General features: G+C 41.2%; 1 protein-coding gene across 2 annotated transcripts in view; it reads right to left on the reverse strand.

The window, feature by feature from the left end:
- Positions 1-4452: 4452 nt before the first annotated feature.
- TRMT44 (tRNA methyltransferase 44 homolog) overlaps positions 4453-20071 on the reverse strand; it is a 65100-nt gene continuing 49481 nt past the window's right edge. Inside the window, exons 8-11 of one of the 2 annotated variants that reach the window (XM_075857501.1) lie at positions 19033-19216; positions 17674-18055; positions 13937-14053; positions 4453-4883 (exon numbers count right to left, since the gene is read on the reverse strand). In XM_075857501.1, coding sequence (XP_075713616.1) covers positions 4651-4883; positions 13937-14053; positions 17674-18055; positions 19033-19216 — 916 coding nt within the window. In that variant the 3' untranslated portion in view covers positions 4453-4650. Of the gene's footprint in view, positions 4884-10264; positions 10444-13936; positions 14054-17673; positions 18056-19032; positions 19217-20071 lie in introns of those variants that run through there. The other variant, XM_075857509.1, reaches the window with a different exon arrangement.

The following is a 20071-nucleotide window of genomic DNA, read 5'->3' on the forward strand; positions in this document are numbered from 1 at the left end:
TCAATTATACATAGAGGGGGGGGGGGGGGATTACGGACAAAGGGAATATCAGAAAAATATCTGATTTCTACCTCTATTTAAACTAACAACTAAGTTGTCAGATGAGGGAGCGAATGTTAAATAGATCTTGACGTTATGTAAAGAAAGAGAATGATGTAATAATCATGGACTATGCAGACCCTGAGAAAGCAGCTTCTTTTTTGAAGGGGGTTTTCCGAGTTAACACTTATGTGTCAGTGCTTTAAACCTCTGAATGTGAATACATTTGTAAAGCAGTTACTGTATCAAAATTGGCCCAGTTTCCCGATGCCGCCATGGGGCACATGACTGGTGATGTCACGCTCTTTAATCCCCTCTGTTTACGAGCTGTATACCTATCACTTGGTCAAACTGTTAAAAGCGTCTGCCTGCACATCACTAGTGATGTGCCGTGTATGGGATGTTCTGTTATAGAGCCAGGAACCCGCATGCGCAGTGTCCCTGCTGTGCTCTCGCTTGACAAGCAAAAAAACAGCAGGGACCGCGCATGTGGGTTCCTGGCTGTTTAACAGAATATCCCATACACGGCACATCACTAGTGACCTGCCATCTACCAGGCAGATACTTTTAACATACTCAAAACGGGTTGAAGTTCGCAGCGGGGTACCACAAGGATCGGTGTTAATCTCTTTATTAATGACCTTGTGGATGGCATTGATAGTAAGGTGTCAGTTTTTGCTGATGAAACGAAACTTTGTAAGATGCTTAAAACTCAGCTGGACTTTAAACTATTACAGAAAGACCTAGATAAGTTGGCAGCCTGGGCAAAAACATGGCAGATTACATGTAATGTTGATAAATGTAAAGTAATGCACTTAGGATGCAATAATAGCATTAATTCATATACATGAAATGAAATAAAACTGGGGATGACAGAACAAGAGAAGGACCTGGGTATTCCGGTAACAAATAAACTAAGCTGCAGCGCTCAATGTCAGGCAGCAGCTGCAAAAGCAGATTTTTAATCTCTCTTTTTATACACCCCAAAATCCTGTGATTCAAATGTAACATTACCACTCCATAAATCCATTGTAAGGTCACAACTAGAATATGGAATTCAGTATTGGGCTCCACATTGTAAAAAGGACATAGAAAAACTAGGGCAACGAGATTATTAAACGGGATGGGAGGTGTCGCTTACAATGAAAGGCTAGAAAAATTGGGCTTGTTCAGCTTGGAAAAAAGACATCTTAGAGGCGATCTTATTAAATCTTTCAGGACCGAACTAATTTTGGCCCTTAAAGGGAATGTGTTGCCAGCAAAACATGTTTTGTTTTTTTTAATTAAACATTTAGTGTGTAGGAGATTAAACATCGTTCAAATTGTTTTTATTTTTTTCACGAGTCAGGAAATATTATAAATTAGATTCTAATTTATAATATTTCCCATTGCTGGTCACTAGATGGAGATATTCCCAAAATTGCAGCATTGCATGTGGTAAAGCAACCACATTGCTTTTTGCTGCAAAATTGGGAAAAAAGCACTCGCTCTAGTGAGCTCTGAGAATCCCCCCCTCCTTTATCCTGGCTAGTGCCGGGATAAACGAGGGGTTTGAACGGTCTAACCTCCTACACTGTGTGTCGCCATTTTTTGAGCTAACACACAGTGTAGTAGGTTTACATACAGTAGTAAACACACACAAACACGAATATACATAGAAATCTCTTACTTGCTCCTGCCGCCGCAGCTCCCTCCGGCCCGTCCGCTCCGTCTGCTGCCGCTGGTCCAAGTGCACAAGTCCGGAAGCCGCGACCGGAAGTAGTAATCTTACTGTCCGGCCGCGACTTCCGGTCCACAGGAAAATGGCGCCGGACGGTGCGCATTTCAAATTTGACTGTGGGAGCGGCGCATGCGCAGTTCCCACACAGACGGCGTACACAGAAGTGGATGGGACGGGACCCATTCGCAGTCCCTATGGGACTGTGGCTGCCGTATTCCATGTCTGTATGTGTCGTTAATCGACACATACAGAAATGGAAAAAAAAATGGCAGCCCCCATAGGGAAGAAAAAGTGTAAAAATAAGAAAAAGTAAAACACAAACACACAAATAAATATAAACGTTTTTAATAAAGCACTAACATCTTTAACATATTTAAAAAAAAATTGTGATGACACTGTTCCTTTAAGGACAAGCTCCATTTTTTTCAAATCTGACATGTGTCCTTTTAAGTGGTAATAACTTTGGAATCCTGTTGCCTAGCCAAGCGATTCTGAGATTGTTTTCTCGTGACATATTGTACTTTAGGTTAATGGAAAAATTTGGGTCAATAAACTCATTGCTTATTTGTGAAAAACCCCAAAATTTAAAAAGAATATTTGCAAAAATGATTTTTCGAATTTTAAATGTATCTACTTGTAAAACCGATAGTAATACCACACAAAATTGTTGCTAATTAACATCCCCCATATGTCTACTTTATGTTTGCATCGTTTTTTGAAAATTATTTTAATTTTTCTAGGACGTTACAAAGCTTAGTACTTTAGCAGCAATTTCTCACATTTTAAAGAAAATTTTAAAAGGCTATTTTTCAAGAACCAGTTCACTTCTGAAGTTGCTTTGAGGGCCTTATGTATTAGAAATTCCCCATAAATCACCCCATCTTAAAAACTGAAAGTATTCAATACCACATTCAGAAAGTTTCTTAACCTTTTAGACGTTTCACAGGAATTAAAGCAAAGTAGAGGTTAAATTTACACTTTAAATTGCAGATACTATGTCAGCATTTAAAAAAAGATGCCTATTTATTTACGAATGGCATGGAGGGTTATAATTTATCTAGCAATGACAGGGAATTTATTGAGAGGCTGAACCTGATGGACCTGTGTCTTTTTTCAACCTATGTAACAGTTTTGACTGCGTGATAGGCATACGGCTCGTAAACAGAGAGAGAGAGACGGACGTCACCAGTCACGTGCCCCATGGCAGCATCAGGAAACGGGGCCAATTTTGGCACAGTAAGTGTATTATAAATGTAATCACATTCCGAGGTTAAAAGCACGGACACATAAAAGTGGTAACTCAGAAAAACCCCTTAAGGTTCTCTATGGTTCTTAGAATTTATATTAATTTCAAGGGAATGTATTATAAATTAAATTTTCGTTTAATTAATAGTAGGTGTGCTTTATGGCAGTTGCAATAAATCAGAGTTAATGGACAGAAAAGTGCTAATAGACTAATACCGTCTCAGGAAGTAATGGAGTAAAGCGCCCTGCCCCAAAATCGAGTGACGAGGAGATGAATAAAGAGCATCATCGGTGTGTGTAATGTCGCTATCCTGCTTTATCTAAGCCTCCGGGAATACAATAGAGCGGTCATCCGTCATTAACTCCTTCGCCGCCTAATGATGAGATGACTCTACATAGTCCCAGTCTACGCGGCGAAGCTTAAATTGGTTGTCCAACCATTAAATATCATATTCATTGTATAGTTTAAGAAAAACGAACAATGTTTAGTACTTACCGGTTGTTAACAAAAACACAACGATCCAGTGAAGTTATGACATTTATTTACTACTGCGTCTACTGCATTGTTCCATCCTCCAAAAAAAGGTATACCGACGTAAACCTGCCCGACCAAGACCCAAAGGGCGCTCTCTTGGGCTTTTGAAACCCCAATAGACACATTTATCATGTACATTGAATGATTTCACAACATACACGCCAATGCTAGGGCTAAAATGCAATGTGAACCAGGACTTAAGACATTGTGTAGGATTATAAAAAAAAAAAAAAAAAGAAGATTATTCTACTCAATGGCCGTGTGTGGTATTGCACAGGATTTAAAAAAAAAACAGGCTGCTTTTATCCAGAAACAATGCCCTGACCTGCAATAACAAAACAACCTATGGACAGGTGTGACCTTTTTTTGGTGAAGATAGCAGCCATGTTTGTTTAATCCTGCACATCTCCTTTAAGTGAATGAGGCTGAGCTGTAATACCAGACACCGTTATAGACAAGGACGGGGCGGTTTCTGAGGGAAAAAAAAAATTCCAGTGAGGACTATTACAGCATAGAAAACTATTCCAAGGCCGTTAATCTACATAAAGGACAACCTGACGCAAGACATCTGGAAGCGTTCACGTAAGACGTACTGAAGAGCTTCGGTGAAATGAAGGTTCAACGCTCGAATTGTTACAAACTGTTTTAGTCACCGGCTTAATTATTTCGATGTGGCTTCCCGCGGTGTACAGTCGGCTATAATTTACCCCACACCTTTTGTCCTTGGCAATTGATATAAGACTTACATACGCCAGTCACGTTCTCCTCATACTTCAACCAAATGTAATTAAAACATAAGATTCTAATTATAATAAAAACAGTTATTAAAGTTTAGATAAATTTATTGGGTTTTAGTGTATTTTTTGTTGTGCAGTGTATGGCACTGAAAACCAAAAACAACAAAAACACACACGCATGCGCGCGCACACACACACACACACGCACACACACACACGCACACACACTGAATCACAGTGATAAGAAAATCTCCAGCTTAGAGAACCGCATTGAACAAAATTTGTTTCGTTCAAGAAGTTTAATAAAAAAAATAAAATCATAATAAAATAAAAACGAACAGTGAACATGATGGTCTTCTAAGACGGATGGATCGTCACTGTCTATGTTTTTTTGGAAAAGAACATGGCCGCAGTTCCTCAGCTCCATGTGCGTACGGGCAATGGATGGCGGCACGTGGACAACCGCTGGGATGGTTGACGTAAAACCAGCAGAGTCGCGTCTTTAAGACATCGGCTGAGAGTTTTCGTTTGGCTTCGGTCCTGTGTTTATGTGAAGCGGTTTGTGTCTCTTGGCTCCAATCACGTATGGAAACCATTGAATTCACCACTAGAAGACAAGGGGATTATATAGTTATTCAGAGAAGAGAGTAACACCCCGATACTCTATTACAGATGGTGCAGAATAATACAGCACACAATAATCTACGCTCCGCTACTCGACTAAACACCAACAACTACTGACCATACACCAACAACAGAACACGGCCTCAAAGACAAATCAGTCACCCCCGATACCAATGTGGGACGGAGATCGGCACCACTGCTACAAGTAACATGGCTAGGTAAGGAAACCAATAACCAGAAGGCAAATAAATGTTATTCATTGTATAGAGAAATCTCACACAATTTTCCAAATATACTGTCTGTATCAATATCTCACAGTTTTCAATATCTCTGCTTGCTTTCATTCCATAGGAACTTTCATGGACTATTCCCAGGAGGCAAACATCTGTCGGGGTCATGAGATGATCACACAGGTGCATGGCTCATTGGAAGCAAGAGCTCTGGTAACTGTACAATAACGGAAGCAAGAGCTCTGATAACTGTACAGTAACGGAAGCAAGAGCTCTGATAACTGTACAATAACGAGCCATTCAATGATGATGATCACATGACCAAGACAACTTTTTATCCACAAAGTAAACAATGAAGGTTCTGATTCAATGACATCAAACCGAGATCTTGAAAACAAGAAGGAATTGATACAGATTGTATATTGGAAAAATGGTATAGCTTTTCATTATACAAAGAATAACATCTATTTGTGCAACTCGTTTGTCCGGATAATAATATAACAAGTTCACCACTTGAGGGCGCGTCACTCCAAAGATGGTGTTGCTGTAGGAGGAACTTTTTTATTTTATATGTCAGCTCATCTGACATGTCTCTTTTTAACTAAATACTTGTATTTCCGATTAAATAAAAATTGTGGAGCATCTTTAAAAAATTTGGTTTCGTGATGTTCCTCTGTTAGTCCTCCTGGAAATGTAGGAGTAAATTGACAACTGGGTGTTACCATTCCCCCTCGTCAATGCGGAGTGTCGGTACACAGTATGTCAGCATGGCTTTGATAGTGTCAGACTGTGTAGGAATACACCCAATTAAAAAGAGGAATGGTTACACCCAGATGGCAATTATTCATACATTTCCAGGATGAATAACTGAGGAACAGCACAAGAATTCCAATAAAAGATGCTTCAGCATTGTTATTTCATGGGGAATACAAGTATTTAGTAAAACAGACGTGTCAGAAGAGCGGACATGTAAAATAGAGAAATATCTCAAGCAGAACAACTCCCAACATCTGACATTATGTTATATCCTGGGGAACGCTTCCTAAGAGAATCGTTCATTTATTTTCCAAATGTGTTTTCAGAACTTTCTCGCTTTCAAGCTATTGTTTTTTCACACAGATGATATTACATGAAGACCACAGTTTACATGGAGGCAGAAATTGTATTTTTGTTTCCTCTGCCGTTAAGAACGCGTTTACATTCAGCCTCGGGGTCCGTCTACCTGGGAGAGCAGAGGAAAGCCGAGGTCGTAACAATTTATTCTGACCCAGAAACATATTGATGTCTCATAAGCAGAAACACGAGAAGACAGAACATGCTGCTCAGATTACAGAGAACTTCTTTTATTATCTTATGTAACAGAAGACGTGGTCGGGAAACGAGAGGTTATGAAGCGCTACAAAAAGAAACTCATTCCGGAAATAGAAGAAATCGCTATTCAAGCGCAGCTCAACCTTCATTAAAACGTCTCAATAGTCAATAAATGTACAAACGTAGAATCTTAGTCGTCTTTTTATCTTTATTGTATTTTTTCTGCTGTGTAGAAAACCAAAAACGTTACTTCCTATCTCGCAGCTTTTGACGGATCTTATTATGCCTTATATTGTTAAAGGGTAACTAAACATTCAATCAACTTCTGACGTGTCATAGTGACATGTCAGAAGTTTGGATCGCTGGGTTTCCGAGCTCTGAGACCCCCACCGATCGCTAAAACGAAGCGGCAGAAGTGCTCGTGTGAGCGCTCAGCCGCTTCGTTTCTGTTTGCCGTTTTCTGGAAAGCCGATGTAGTGGAGTACAGGCTCATAGACTTTCTATTGAGCCCGTACCCAGATACATCGGTTTTCCAGAACAAACCGAATAGAAACAAAGCTGCTGAGCGCTCACACGAGCGATCGGTGGGGGTCTCAGAGCTCGGAAGCCCACCGATCCAAACTTCTGACGTGTCACTATGACACGTCAGAAGTTTGCTGAATGTTTAGTTACCCTTTAATTAAAGGGGTTGTCCAGGAAGTGAACATTTGTTTTTCTCAGGGGCTGCAAATGAAATAAGTAGAAGAAAAAAGCAATAATTAGCTATCCTTTTCCCGGCAATCCAGCATGTGACCGCTGCAGCCAATCAGAGCGCTCAGGGGCCATATTTTGTATTTCTGGAATTATGTCAGACATACGATTCGTTACCAGAGAGCCCCACTGAGTCCTCTGATTGGCTGCAGCAGTTACATGATACGTGCATGTAAACAAGCACAGCGACGCTGGTTTAGGACGCTGTTGCCGGTGATCCACTCGAGAAGTCCCTAACGTCACTGTCCATATATGGACAGCGACATCAGGGACTTCTCCTGAAGCGGTTCCCTGAAGTGGCGCTATCTACAGGAAAGGGGTGTGTGCCATCTACTGGGGTGCCATGTACAGGGGGCTGTGTGGCACTACCTACAGGGGGGCTGTGGCAGTAGCTACTTGTGGCTGTGTGCCATTATCTACAGAGGGAGGTGTCTGGCATTATCTACAGGGGGCTGTGTGGCAGTATCTACAGAGGTAGGTGTCTGGCAGTATCTACAGGGGGCTGTGTGGCAGTATCTACAGGGGGCTGTGTGGCAGTATCTACAGGGAGCTGTGTGTGGCAGTATCTACAGGGGGCTGTGTGGCAGTATCTACAGGGGGAGGTGTCTGGCATTATCTACAGGGGGCTGTGTGGCAGTATCTACAGAGGGAGGTGCCTGCCATTATCTACAGGGGGCTGTGTGCCATTATCTACAGAGGGAGGTGCCTGGCAGTATCTACAGAGGGAGGTGCCTGGCAGTATCTACAGAGGGAGGTGCCTGGCAGTATCTACAGAGGGAGGTGCCTGGCAGTATCTACAGAGGGAGGTGTCTGCCATTATCTACAGGGGGCTGTGTGCCAATATCTACAGAGGGAAGCATGTGGCAAAAAATGTACAAATGAAATTCATCCGTTTTTAAAATAGATGCAAAACGGGTCAACATTGTCCGTTAAAAACGGAAATACTGCCCGGAACGGATGCAAAACTGGATAAAACGACATTTTAACAGTAAGTAGATTACAAAGTTGATCTATATCAGGTATACTATTACATTAGCATAAGTTGTTTAAAAAGTTAGTTTCCATTTATAATAAAAGCCTCAAGCATGATCATAGTGAAAAAGCAGACATAGTTCTGACGCACCACAACCAGAATACCTGAAGTAAATGTCCACTTTTTAACATCCAGTTTTAGGTTTGTGCTGAATAGTTTCAGAATCCAGAAAAGTAGACTTTAACCCCCTAAAAATAGAACAGACCTTTAAATCTCCTGCCTCCCTTAACATAATTCTGTCTGTCTGCAACCACCACTAGAGGGAAAACAATGTATGCTGTTTTATTGTGTTCAATGTAATAATGGTATGTAGTATGCTCCCCTTATATAACTTAAAGAGGCTCTGTCACCAGATTATAAGTGACCTATCTCCTACATAATCTGATTAGCGCTGTAATGTAGATAACCGTGGTTTTTATTTAGAAAAACGATCATTTTTGACCAAGTTATAAACAATTTTAGATTTATGCTAATGAGTTTCTTAATAGACAACTGGGCGTGTTTTTACTTTTTACCAACTGGGTGTTGTACAGAGGAGAGTCTGACGCTGACCAATCAGTGACCAATCAGCATCATACACTTCTCATTGTTCAAGCGTGATTGTGCAGTGAAAGAAACTGGGCTGGAACAATGAGAAGTGTATGATGCTGATTGGTCACTGATTGGTCAGGGTCATACAGTCCTCTGTACAACGCCCACTTGGTAAAAAGTAAAAACACGCCCAGTTGTCTATTAAGAAAGTAATTAGCATAAATCTAAAATTGTTTATGACTTGGTCAAAAATGATTGTTTTTCAAAATAAAAACCACTGCTGTTATCTACATTACAGCGCCGATCAGATTATGTAGGAGATAGGGCACTTATAATCTGGTGACAGAGCCTCTTTAGGCGGTGTTCACACAGAGTTTTTTGCAGGAGGAAAATTCCTCCTGCAAAAACTGCTCCAGACGTTTTTTTGCACAGTGGTTTGACAAAAACTCGTCAAAACACTCGTCGAGGCGTTTCGGACTGATTGAAATGGGGTTTTGGAGGCGGAAACCACCTCAAGATGGGTCATGTCGCTTATTACCGCGACACGGTTTTTCCGCTCGCGATAAAAAAACTCGTCCGCCTCCCATTGAAATCAATGGGAGGCATTTTCGGGCAGTTTTTGACGAGTTGTGGAGCGGTTTCCGCGCCGAAAAACGCTGTGTGAACAGGGCCTTAAAGGGAAGGTTTACTTAAAAACATCTTCTAACATGTGATAGGAGGGGGAGGTCTGTGCCCTGTGACCCCCACTGATCGTTATAACAAACGGCCATCGAGCTCCTCTGAGTGTAGTGCCCCCTTTGTCTTCTGACTCGGAGATCTTTGGATCTTAAAAAGCGTCTTCCCAATATCTCCAGATTATCGCAATGGGACTGTAATGTACATGTGTGCTGGGGCCTCTTGGTCTACCAATCAGTGATGGTCAAAGGCACAGACCTCCAGCGAGGACATCTTCTGACATGTCAAAAGATTATTTAGGGTGAACCTTCAGGTTTAACTCAAGGTCTATCTGGAGCTCTGTATCAGAAAAACGGATCTGACTGTTAGGCTCTGTTCACATCTGCATCACAGTTTTTGAGTATAATGAAAACCCTGATGCAATGCTGGATGTGTCGTATGACAGCCAACACCTGGCAGGCTCCATGGACTTACACTGAAGTCCGTCGGGTTACGTCATAGTGTTCGTTGCTTTGACGGAAAGAATAGCGTTGCAATGCATTCACAGCCGTTTCTAATTATACATTCAAAATACTAAGTAGAAACAAATAACAGATCTGTCAACATCAACTTGTTGACAGTTCCTTGGTAGCAATGTATGATTTTTTTTCCCTCCATTGCATTGAGAATAAAACAAGCAGATACAGGAGTCAAAACCAGACAAAAGGTGATCAAGAAATATTATAAAGATGCTAGACTTTACATTTACTGATTTATAGATAATGTTACTCAATAGGGGAGCTTCATGTTAAAGGAATTGTCCACTTTATAGGCAGATATTTTACCTTCATTAGGTCACCAATTCCGATCAGGAAACTCCATTGAAGCGGATGGAAAAGCAGGCACGTTTCATAGGCTCCAGTGTGTGTGCGCATACGGCACCAGTACAAATTAGAGCCGAACCGGTCATGTGCTATACACACACACGTGACTGATCCGCCATCCAGTTTGGCTACATTGTGTGCAGGTGCCTCCTGGTGACGAGACATGGAAGAGGAGATCACATGTTTCCATGAGCACCAGTGATGGCCACGAAGTAGTGAGTAAAATAGCACGTGAAATACCTGCCTATATGATGCTGTTTTTACTATAATGTGCACAACCCCTTTAAATGTACCACTGAACTTTTTAAAATACTTGTTTTTTTTCTCTGCTTTAAGAAATGTATGAGAAGTTCTCCAGACAGTGTGAACGTACACCAGGCAACTTCTCTCCATATAAATCAATGAACTTCTTTAACCAGTTAGTGACCGCCAATACGCCTTTTAACGGCGGCCACTAACGGGCTTTATTCTGATGCATATACCTTTTTACGGCACTGAATCAGGATAGGTAAACAGAGCAGGGAGCCGTCAAATCTCCCTGCTCTCAGCTGCCAGAGGTAGCTGAGAGCTGGGGGCATCCCTGCTCTGCCGTGTGAGATCGATATTAGTATCGATCTCACCCGTTTAACCCCTCCGATGCGGTGCACAATAGCGAGCACCGCATCTGAGTGGTTTTGGAGAGAGGGAGGGAGCTCCCTCTCATCCCACCGACACCCGGCGATACGATCGCTAAGTGTCTGTGTCTCCAATGGCAGCCGGGGGCCTAATAAAGGCCCCCAGGTCTGCCTGTAGTGAATGCCTGCTAGATCATGCCGCAGGCATGACCTAACAGATGTCTGTCCGTTTTAAAACGAACAGGCAGTAATGCACTGTAATACAAAAGTATTGCAGTGTATTATAATAGCGATCGGAGAATCGCATATTATAGTTCCCCTAGTGGGACTAGTAAAAAAAGTTAAAAAAAAAGTTTAATAAAGTTAATTTTAAAAAAAATGTGAAAAAAAAAAATGAAAAACCCAGCTTTTCCCCTTACAAAATGCTTTACTACTAAAAAAAACAAAATAAAGTAAAAAAGTTACACATATTTGGTATCGCCGCGTCCGTAACGACCCCGACTATAAATCTATTACATTATTTAACCCGCACGGTGAACGCCGTAAAGAATTTAATAAAAAACTATGGAAAAATTGCTGTTTTCTGTGAATACTGACTTAAAAAAAATGTGATAAAAAGTGATCAAAAAGTCGCATCTACTCCAAAATGGTACCAATAAAAACTACAAGTCGTCCCGCAAAAAAAAAATCCCTCATACAACTGCATGGGCGAAAAAATAAAAACGTTACGGCTCTTCAAATATGGAGACACAAAAACAAATAATTTTGAAAAAAAAGCGTTTTTACTGTGTAAAAGTAGTAAAACATACAAAAACTATACAAATTTGGTATCGTTGCAATCGTAACAACCCGCTGAATAAAGTTATTGTGTTATTTATATCACACGGTAAACGGCGTAGATTTAAGACGCGAAAAAGGGTGGCGAAATTTCAGGATTTTTTTCTATTCCCCCCCCCAAAAAAAAGTTAATAAAAGTTAATCAATAAATAATATGTACCTCAAAATGGTGCTATTAAAAAGTACAACTTGTCCCGCAAAAAACAAGACCTTATACAGCTATGTCGACGCAAAAATAAAAAGGTTATAGCTCTTGGAATGCGACGATGGAAAAACGTAAAAAATGGCTTGGTCAAAATAGGCTGGTCATTAAGGGGTTAAAGCAGTGTTCTCTCCAAGGATGGTGGTTCTGCCTCGGTCCCAAAAACAGGACAAAACTGAAGTTCAACATCTACTGCACACTTGACGCCTGGAGCATGCAGCATAAGTAACACGTAACCAGAGAGAGATCATCTACTGTATGGAGTTCAAGACAACCATGATCCAGAGCTGGGCCCCAGCCACCAACCAACCCATCATCTACCAGGACCAGGAGTGCTAGTGGCGCCTATGTACTCACACAACCAATCTTACCGCAAGATTTGAGTGTTAATGCCATAAGTGGACATACCCAACGCTTAAAGGCTATGTTCCTTTGAAAAGCATTTTTTTTTTTTTTAATAAACAGGTCAGTCAGTGTGATTGGTGCAATTTTATAAATAGTTTTTTTATAAAAAATACATTTTTACTTCTTGAGATACAGCCGCTTTGTATTCTGTATACAGAACAGCTGTAGCGTTCGCTATGACCTGAATCCGTCAGCCCCTGACCTGACAATTTCACTGTCATAATCTACTTATGAACCTAGATGTGATGGATTACAGGCGGATCCTGCGTGTCGACCCGCTTTCACTGAGCCAGTCAGTCCCGTGGATCTGACAGGAGCAGGATTTAGCAAACTATACAGCTGCTCTATATAGAGAATACAGAGCAGCTGTATCTCAAAGAGAAAAAAATATTTTTTTTAATACAAAACTATTTATAAAGTTGCACCAAATCACACTGACGGACCGGTTTATTAAAAAATTAAAAATGCCAGTCAAAAAGGTTTACATAGACTTTAACCCCTTCGGTACGAAGCCATTTTTTTTTTTTTTTTCATTTTTCACTCCCCGCCTTTTTTATTTTTCCGTCAAAAGAGCGGTGTGAGGGCTTATATTCTTGTGCAAGGAGTTGTAGTTTCTATTGGTAACATTTAAAAAACTGATTCCTCAATTGTTTTTTAGGTTTTGCTTTTATGGCTTTCACCGTACGGCAAAAACGTCAACTTAACTTTATTCTGTGGCTCAATAAGATCACTGTGATACCAAATTTATATAGGTTTATTTATATTTTACTACTTTTAAAAAAAGAAAAAAAATAGTTGTGTCGCCACATTCTGAGAGCCACAACTATTTTTATTTAGTCATCGATTGAGCGGTGTGATGGCTTATTTTTTTGCATGACGAGCTGTAGTTTTTATCGGTACCATTTCTTGTTCACTTTTTATTACAAAAAAGTTGAGCAAAAAAACGTTGATTTTTAGTTTTTTTTACGGAATTCACCGTGCACATTAAACAATGCTATATTGTAATAGTTCAGACTTTTACAGACGCAGCGATACCAGTTTTGTTTTCTTTTTGAATTTTTTACATTACTTTAGAAGAAAAATGGGAAAAGGTTTTTTTTTTTTTTTTTTTTTAAACAGTTTATTAGTCCCCCCATGGGACTTAAACCAGTGATCATTAGATCGCTGGTACAATACACTGCAATGGGCAGGGCTTAACAGAGGCAGGGTGAAGGCAGACCTAGGGGCCCTCATTAGACCCCTGGGCTGCCATGACAACCATAGTCACCCCCCGATCTTGTTGCGGGGGGGGGCGATGCCTCAGATGCGGGGCCTCAGATGCTGCGGTCGTGATTGACTGCAGCATTTGAGGGGTTAAATAGCCAGGAACAGCGCGATCACTGTTCCTGGCTGGTAGTCCCGGGTGTCAGCTGTAAAGCACAGCCGACACCCGCAGCGTATGGAGCGTGTTGAGCGCGTTCCATACATCATCCCCTGCACCAGGACGTAATGGCACGTCAGGGTGCGCGAAGGGGTTAAACATACCTGGAGCCTGAACATATGATACACGAAAACCCATTTACAGGCTGTAATGTAACACCATTACCTTGAAAGACTTGGTGATTGTTCCTGAGCAGGGTCTGCAGACCTCCACACTCGTTCTTCAGTCTGTGTAACGTCTCCTTGTCCAGGACTTCAGCTACTTCCCGTAATGGAAGACTTCCTATAGGGGATATGAAAAAAAAACAAAAAAAACATCAAAACTGTAATCGGTCACTGTTCAATTCAGCTTAAAGACAACACCTAACCTGCTGTCACCCCTCCATCTATAGTGTATACTCCTCCATGACTTGGTGCAGAAGCTCTGCCAATGCTAGACCACCGGATCTGTAGGGTCAAATCTTTATAGTTGTGTTGTTATAAAAGTAAAGGAAAAAAAAAAAAAAAGAGGCACTATACAAAACCAACAAATGCTAAATCAGACCATCGGAAAAGAGTAACCTGTATCAGTAAATTTAGAAGAACCACCCGGAGGTGCGGCTGTATTAGCCGACTCGTCTTGTTCCAACTGTAGACAGACATTTAACGCACATTCATACCCGCAAACATTCAGACGCCCCCTGTCCAAGGACTGCTTGCAGTCTTAGATACGCATTGCTTAGTGTTGCCCCCTAGTGGTAGCAGCCTATACCCATGGATTTCTGTGTCCCCCAATGATACAAGCGAGAAATCGCCTTTTGTATATACCCTGGATCCCATCTTTAATAATATCCAGTAAACAGACCTGAGGGGAAAAGGTGAGGGAAATCAAAGTGTTCTTGCAGACATTGAAATACATCAGACCAAAAAAAAAAAAACTGAAGAATCAAAACTTTCAATGGACTGTAGACAAATGACCAGCAGCTTATGTCACTCTTCAGAACTAGTGGACCTTTGCTCCAGCGCAGCTGCAGGATGGAGCAAGCGTCCATCATCTTGCACAGGGCTCCACATGGCGACTAAACTGGCCACAATTGCGACCCAAAAAATTTGTTTGGCTCCTAAATTTGTAGACTTAGGTGCAGATATGATTTTTTTTTGTTTAGCCTGGCGCCCGGGTGTATAAACCTAGTTTTACAATATAAAATTTCTGCAGCTGCCACCACTAGAGGGTGCTTAGGCCCTTCCCGCCGTAGCCCCTTTTGGACTACATGACAGAGCCCCATTTTTAAACCCTGACATGTATCTCTTTATGTGGTAATAACGCAGGATTCAGAAGGGAAGGAGCGCCATTTGGCTTTTTGAGCGCATATTTTGCTGAATTGCTTTCTGGGGGGCCATGTCGCATGTGCAAAGCTTCCTGATGTACTAGTACAGAGACCCTACTTTTGAGACTTTACCCCTCAAGGAATTAAATTATGGCTATAGTGAATATTTTGACCCTACAGATGTTTTGTAGATTTTATTAGAATTGGGTCATGAAAATTGAAATCTACATTTTTTTCTAATAATGTTTTAGCTCAGCATTTTTCCTTTTTATAGAGGAATACAGGAGAAAAAAAAGACACCCCAAAATTTGTCACACAATTTTTCTCGAGTGAGGCAATACCCCACATGTGGTCGTAAACTGCTATTTGGGCACACGGCAAAGCTCTAAAGGGAAGGAGTGAAATTTGGTTTTTGGAGTGGAGATTTTACAAGATTAGTTTTCTGACACCAAATTGCATTGCGCTAAGGTACCAGTACAGTGGAAAGCCCCAAAAAATTTTGGAAACTACATCCCTGAAGAAATTCATCTAGAAGTGTGTAGTGTAGTGAGCATTTTGACCCCACACGTGTTTTGCAGAAATTAGTGCACAATAGATGTTGCAGATTCAAAATTGCAATTTTTCCACGGATATGCCATTTCAGTGCCCAATGTGTTGTGCTCAGCTGGGCGGAGTAAATCAGGGTATATGTAAGCTGTGCGAAGTACATCAGGGTATATGTAAGCTGGGCGGAGTACATCAGGGTCTATGTAAGCTGGGCGGAGTACATCAGGCTATATGTAATCTGGGCGGAGTACATCAGGGTCTATGTAAGCTGGGCGGAGTACATCAGGGTATATGTAAGCTGGGCGGAGTACATCAGGGTATATGTAAGCTGGGCGGAGTACATCAGGGTATATGTAAACTGGGCGGAGTGCATCAGGGCTTATGTAAGCTGGGCGGAGAACATCAGGGTATATGTAAGCTGGGCGGAGTACATCAGGGTCTATGTAAGCTGGGCGGAGTACATCAGGCTATATGTAATCTGGGCGGAGTACATCAGGGTCTATGTAAGCTGGGCGGAGTACATCAGGGTATATGTAAGCTGGGCGGAGTACATCAGGGTATATGTAAGCTGGGCGGAGTACATCAGGGTATATGTAAGCTGGGCGGAGTACATCAGGGTATATGTAAACTGGGCGGAGTGCATCAGGGCTTATGTAAGCTGTGAGGAGTACATCAGGGCTTATGTAAGCTGTGAGGAGTGCATCAGGGCTTATGTAAGCTGGGCGGAGAACATCAGGGTATATGTAAGCTGGGCGGAGAACATCAGGGTATATGTAAACTGTGCGGAGTGCATCAGGGCATAATGGGATGATTTAATAAATGGGGAGAATGAATAATCCATGGATTGGTGTGGTCGCTTTGAACCAATCCTTTATGCACAGGCCGGGATTATTGGGTATTATACAAATATCTGCGCTCCAGTATTTCCTAATCTTTGACTTCTTCACTAGCCCTATAAGCCGCACAAGGCCCTAAAGTTTCCTCATCTCCGCTGCATCTACGGGGTCCACCTGTGGGGTCCAGCAAATAATGATGTGGGGTATTTAGTGAAATTCTACTGGACCTAAAAAATTAGTCTGGGCCGTCATTTAGCATCATTGCGTCCTGAGAGTTTTAACCTGTTATTTTCCGGTTGACGGAGCTGTGTGAGGGCGCGTTTTTTGTGGAAAGAGCTGTCATTTTTATTTTGATTACATTTTTTTTTTTGAGACAAGGTGATAAAAAAATAAAAGAAATTCTGTTATTGTTTTTTATTAAAAAATTTTTACGGTGTTCACTGTGCGGTAAAAGTAACATGATATTTTTATAGTTCAGGCCGTTTCGAACGTGGCGATACCAATTATGTATAGTTTTTTTTATTTTGTATTTTTTTCCAATTCTAAAAGGACTTGATCAGGGAAAGAGGGCGATTATTGTTTTTATTACTTCAAACTTTATTTTGTTTTCACCTTTCTTTTGTTGTAGACCGCAGCGATTTGCGGTAACTATCGCCACCGTTGCAGCGGGATGTCAGCTGTATATTACAGCAGACAACCGCTGAAGATGGAGAGCACAGCTCCTGTGCTCGCTTCATCTAAGGGGCGTCACTCTACGCCCTATTGCGGGAATGCACTTTTAATCAGGACATACAGTCATGCCCATTTGTGGGAAGGGGTTAATGTATACTGTGTTATTATGGAGTTCCATGTGTAATAGTATGCAGTAAGCTCCTTAGCTCCCTCTAGTGGTGGCTACCAGAGCATGGAGCACATAGTGTTATGTAAATGCTCCCGCCAGTCAGTCCACTGTCTAGTGTAAATGCTTTATTTTACATAGAATATGGATTTTTAATTTGGCAACCAAAAAATATAACATTTTGGTTTTAACATTTTTAGATTTAGGAACAAAAGGCGCCCAAGTAATTTCTTTAGCCTACAGCCTTGTGACAGAACGGACATAAGATGTTGGCAATTTGCATACTGCTCATGAAGAGGTCTGCAGGATCAAATCTCAAGCAGGAAAACCTGAGACATGGAGACGGCATTCATATATATTTCAAAAAAGTACTTACTGCCCGTGTTCCATAATTGCCCTGCTCCATCCGTAGACAGGAGGTCCTTCTCTTTTGTTTCCGAACAGAGTAATAACTGTGCGACTTGCAGGACCACCTCATCTATAAAGTCCCTGGGTAGTAAAGCACAGTTCCTGACTTGTTCCACTTTATCTCTAGGTCTGAACCCCGATATCCAGTTTCCATGTTCCGTCTTGGGACAATTGTTCATACGGTCTGAGGTTACGTCACCATTTTCAGAGTCTTTCTTATCTTCACAGGGCCCAGAACGTTTACAGATTGAAGACTCGGCTGAATGACCGGAGATATAGCGGGATCTCTGTGCATCCATCTGTGGTTCCTCTGCAGGCACGTAGCACCTGGACTTCCCTATAAGGCACACCTGTAGTTATGTTATTAGGAACAAGATATTAAAATCCATGAAAATCTAAATATTTCACAATTTATTCAACTTAAAGGGTTATTCCCATTACATAAAGCGATTGTATATACCTAGGATATACCATCACTTTCTGATTGGTGGGGGTCCGACCTCCAACGATCCTGTGAATGAAGGGGCCACAGCGTTGCCTTAGAACTGTGGCTCCTTTACTGTTGCTACTAGCCAACGGCATTGCAGGGAACTGCAGCCAGCCCCATTCAAGTGTGCGACCGTATAAAAAGCAGCTCATCAATTCTGTAAGCGGTGTGTCTGTCAACAAGCTTGTTGTTGGTTTCCAACAAAACCAGCAGAATTGGGAATGCAGCTCTGGAGCATAATACAGTACAAGATAAGTGATGTAATGTATTTACAAAATTACTCAAGTTGTCATGTAGATTCAAGTATAAAATGGTGTTTCAATGTTAAGATACCATTAAATCTCAATTTTATATAAAAGATAAACCTAATAATAAAAAAAAGATGGTTTGTAAACTCTGTGATTCGCTCGGTCACCATACTTTAATGGCAGGCCAGCAGACCAGAGAGAGATGTTAGACTTGGCCACTCGTACATTTCCACTAAACAGGAGCAGAGTAAGAGACACACAGGCTGCTGGTAAGATTTCTTTGTCACCCCAGTGCTGGATTCTCAGCTACACTGATTTGTACTGCTGTATAATCGCTGCTGCAATCTTTTTCCTTGACCTTACACAGTCGTTGCCAAGGAGAAATGTGGCTTTCCGGTCATGGAGATGGAGTACAAGAACTTTACTATGGATTATGAATAAATAAAGTAGACAATATAAATAAAAAAAATTGATTGACAGTTGTTTTTTTTTTATTAGTCTGACATTCTCTAGTCCAGGGGGTGTTGAATTACCAGACTTTTACTAAACTGGTTTAAAGTTATGGATGGATCTAAAGAAAGGGGCTACTTACTCTTTTAGTTGACGGGATTCTCAGGCAATCTTCTTGCACAATGAATCCGCACTGAGCGCCAACCTCAATGACAAAATCAAGGTATTCTCTGTATTGAGTCTTTTTACTGGATTTTCTGTTGTATTTCCCATAGAAATTGAAGAAGCAGCACGGCAATACAAAGAAGCGGCAAGAATAAGATGATCTGGAAGAGAAGATGTTGTTCAAGGTAATACACAAACAGATGGTCTGCCCACTTAAACGTACTATTGGAGTGGGCAACTCTATTGTTATCGCAACCATAGCTAATAGCTTCTAAGCAGAAGGGACATTTTTCAATTTTCTTGCAAAACCTGAGCCACTTCAGAAGAGAAACAGCTGAAGCAAATCTGGTAGAAACAATTATCAGAAATATAAAAACTTGTGTGTGTATTTATCAAGGTTTTTTTAAAACAAGGTCACTGTCAATTTTTAAAGAGGACCTGTCACCTCCCCAGGCACATCTGTTTAAATAAATACTTGTATTGCCCATGAAATAAAAATGTTCAAACATATTTTCTTTGAACTCTCGGTTATTCCTCCTAGAAATTTAGGAATAAATTGACAGCGGAGTGTTACCAATTTGGGGTGTGTCCCTACACTGTCCAATAAGTGCCAGACTGTATGGACACGCCCCTCTGAAATGAGATAATGAGGAAATACTCAGTTGCCAATTTTTTCATAAATTTTCTTGAGGAATAATTCAGATTTCTGAGAAAATAAGTTTCAAAATTGTTATTTAATGGGGAATTAAAATATTTATTAATACAGGCATGTCTGGAAAAGGCGACTGGTCCTCTTTAAAGTGGTATTCCTGCCAGGTAATGTGGCAGCATATTGCCAAGATATGGGCCGGTCAGGAGTCCAACTGCCGAGACCCCCACTGATCTCTAGAATAATAGGGTGCTGCAGCACTCTGCTGTGCTCTGCAGCGCCTTCTGTATTATCCTCTGCTCAGTGATACGGCCATCCAGGCGCTATCCAGGTACCGTAATTCAGCTCCATTCACTTGGATGAGGCT

This window comes from Rhinoderma darwinii, chromosome 1 (genome assembly GCF_050947455.1).
Source record: "Rhinoderma darwinii isolate aRhiDar2 chromosome 1, aRhiDar2.hap1, whole genome shotgun sequence".
Lineage (NCBI taxonomy): Eukaryota > Metazoa > Chordata > Amphibia > Anura > Rhinodermatidae > Rhinoderma > Rhinoderma darwinii.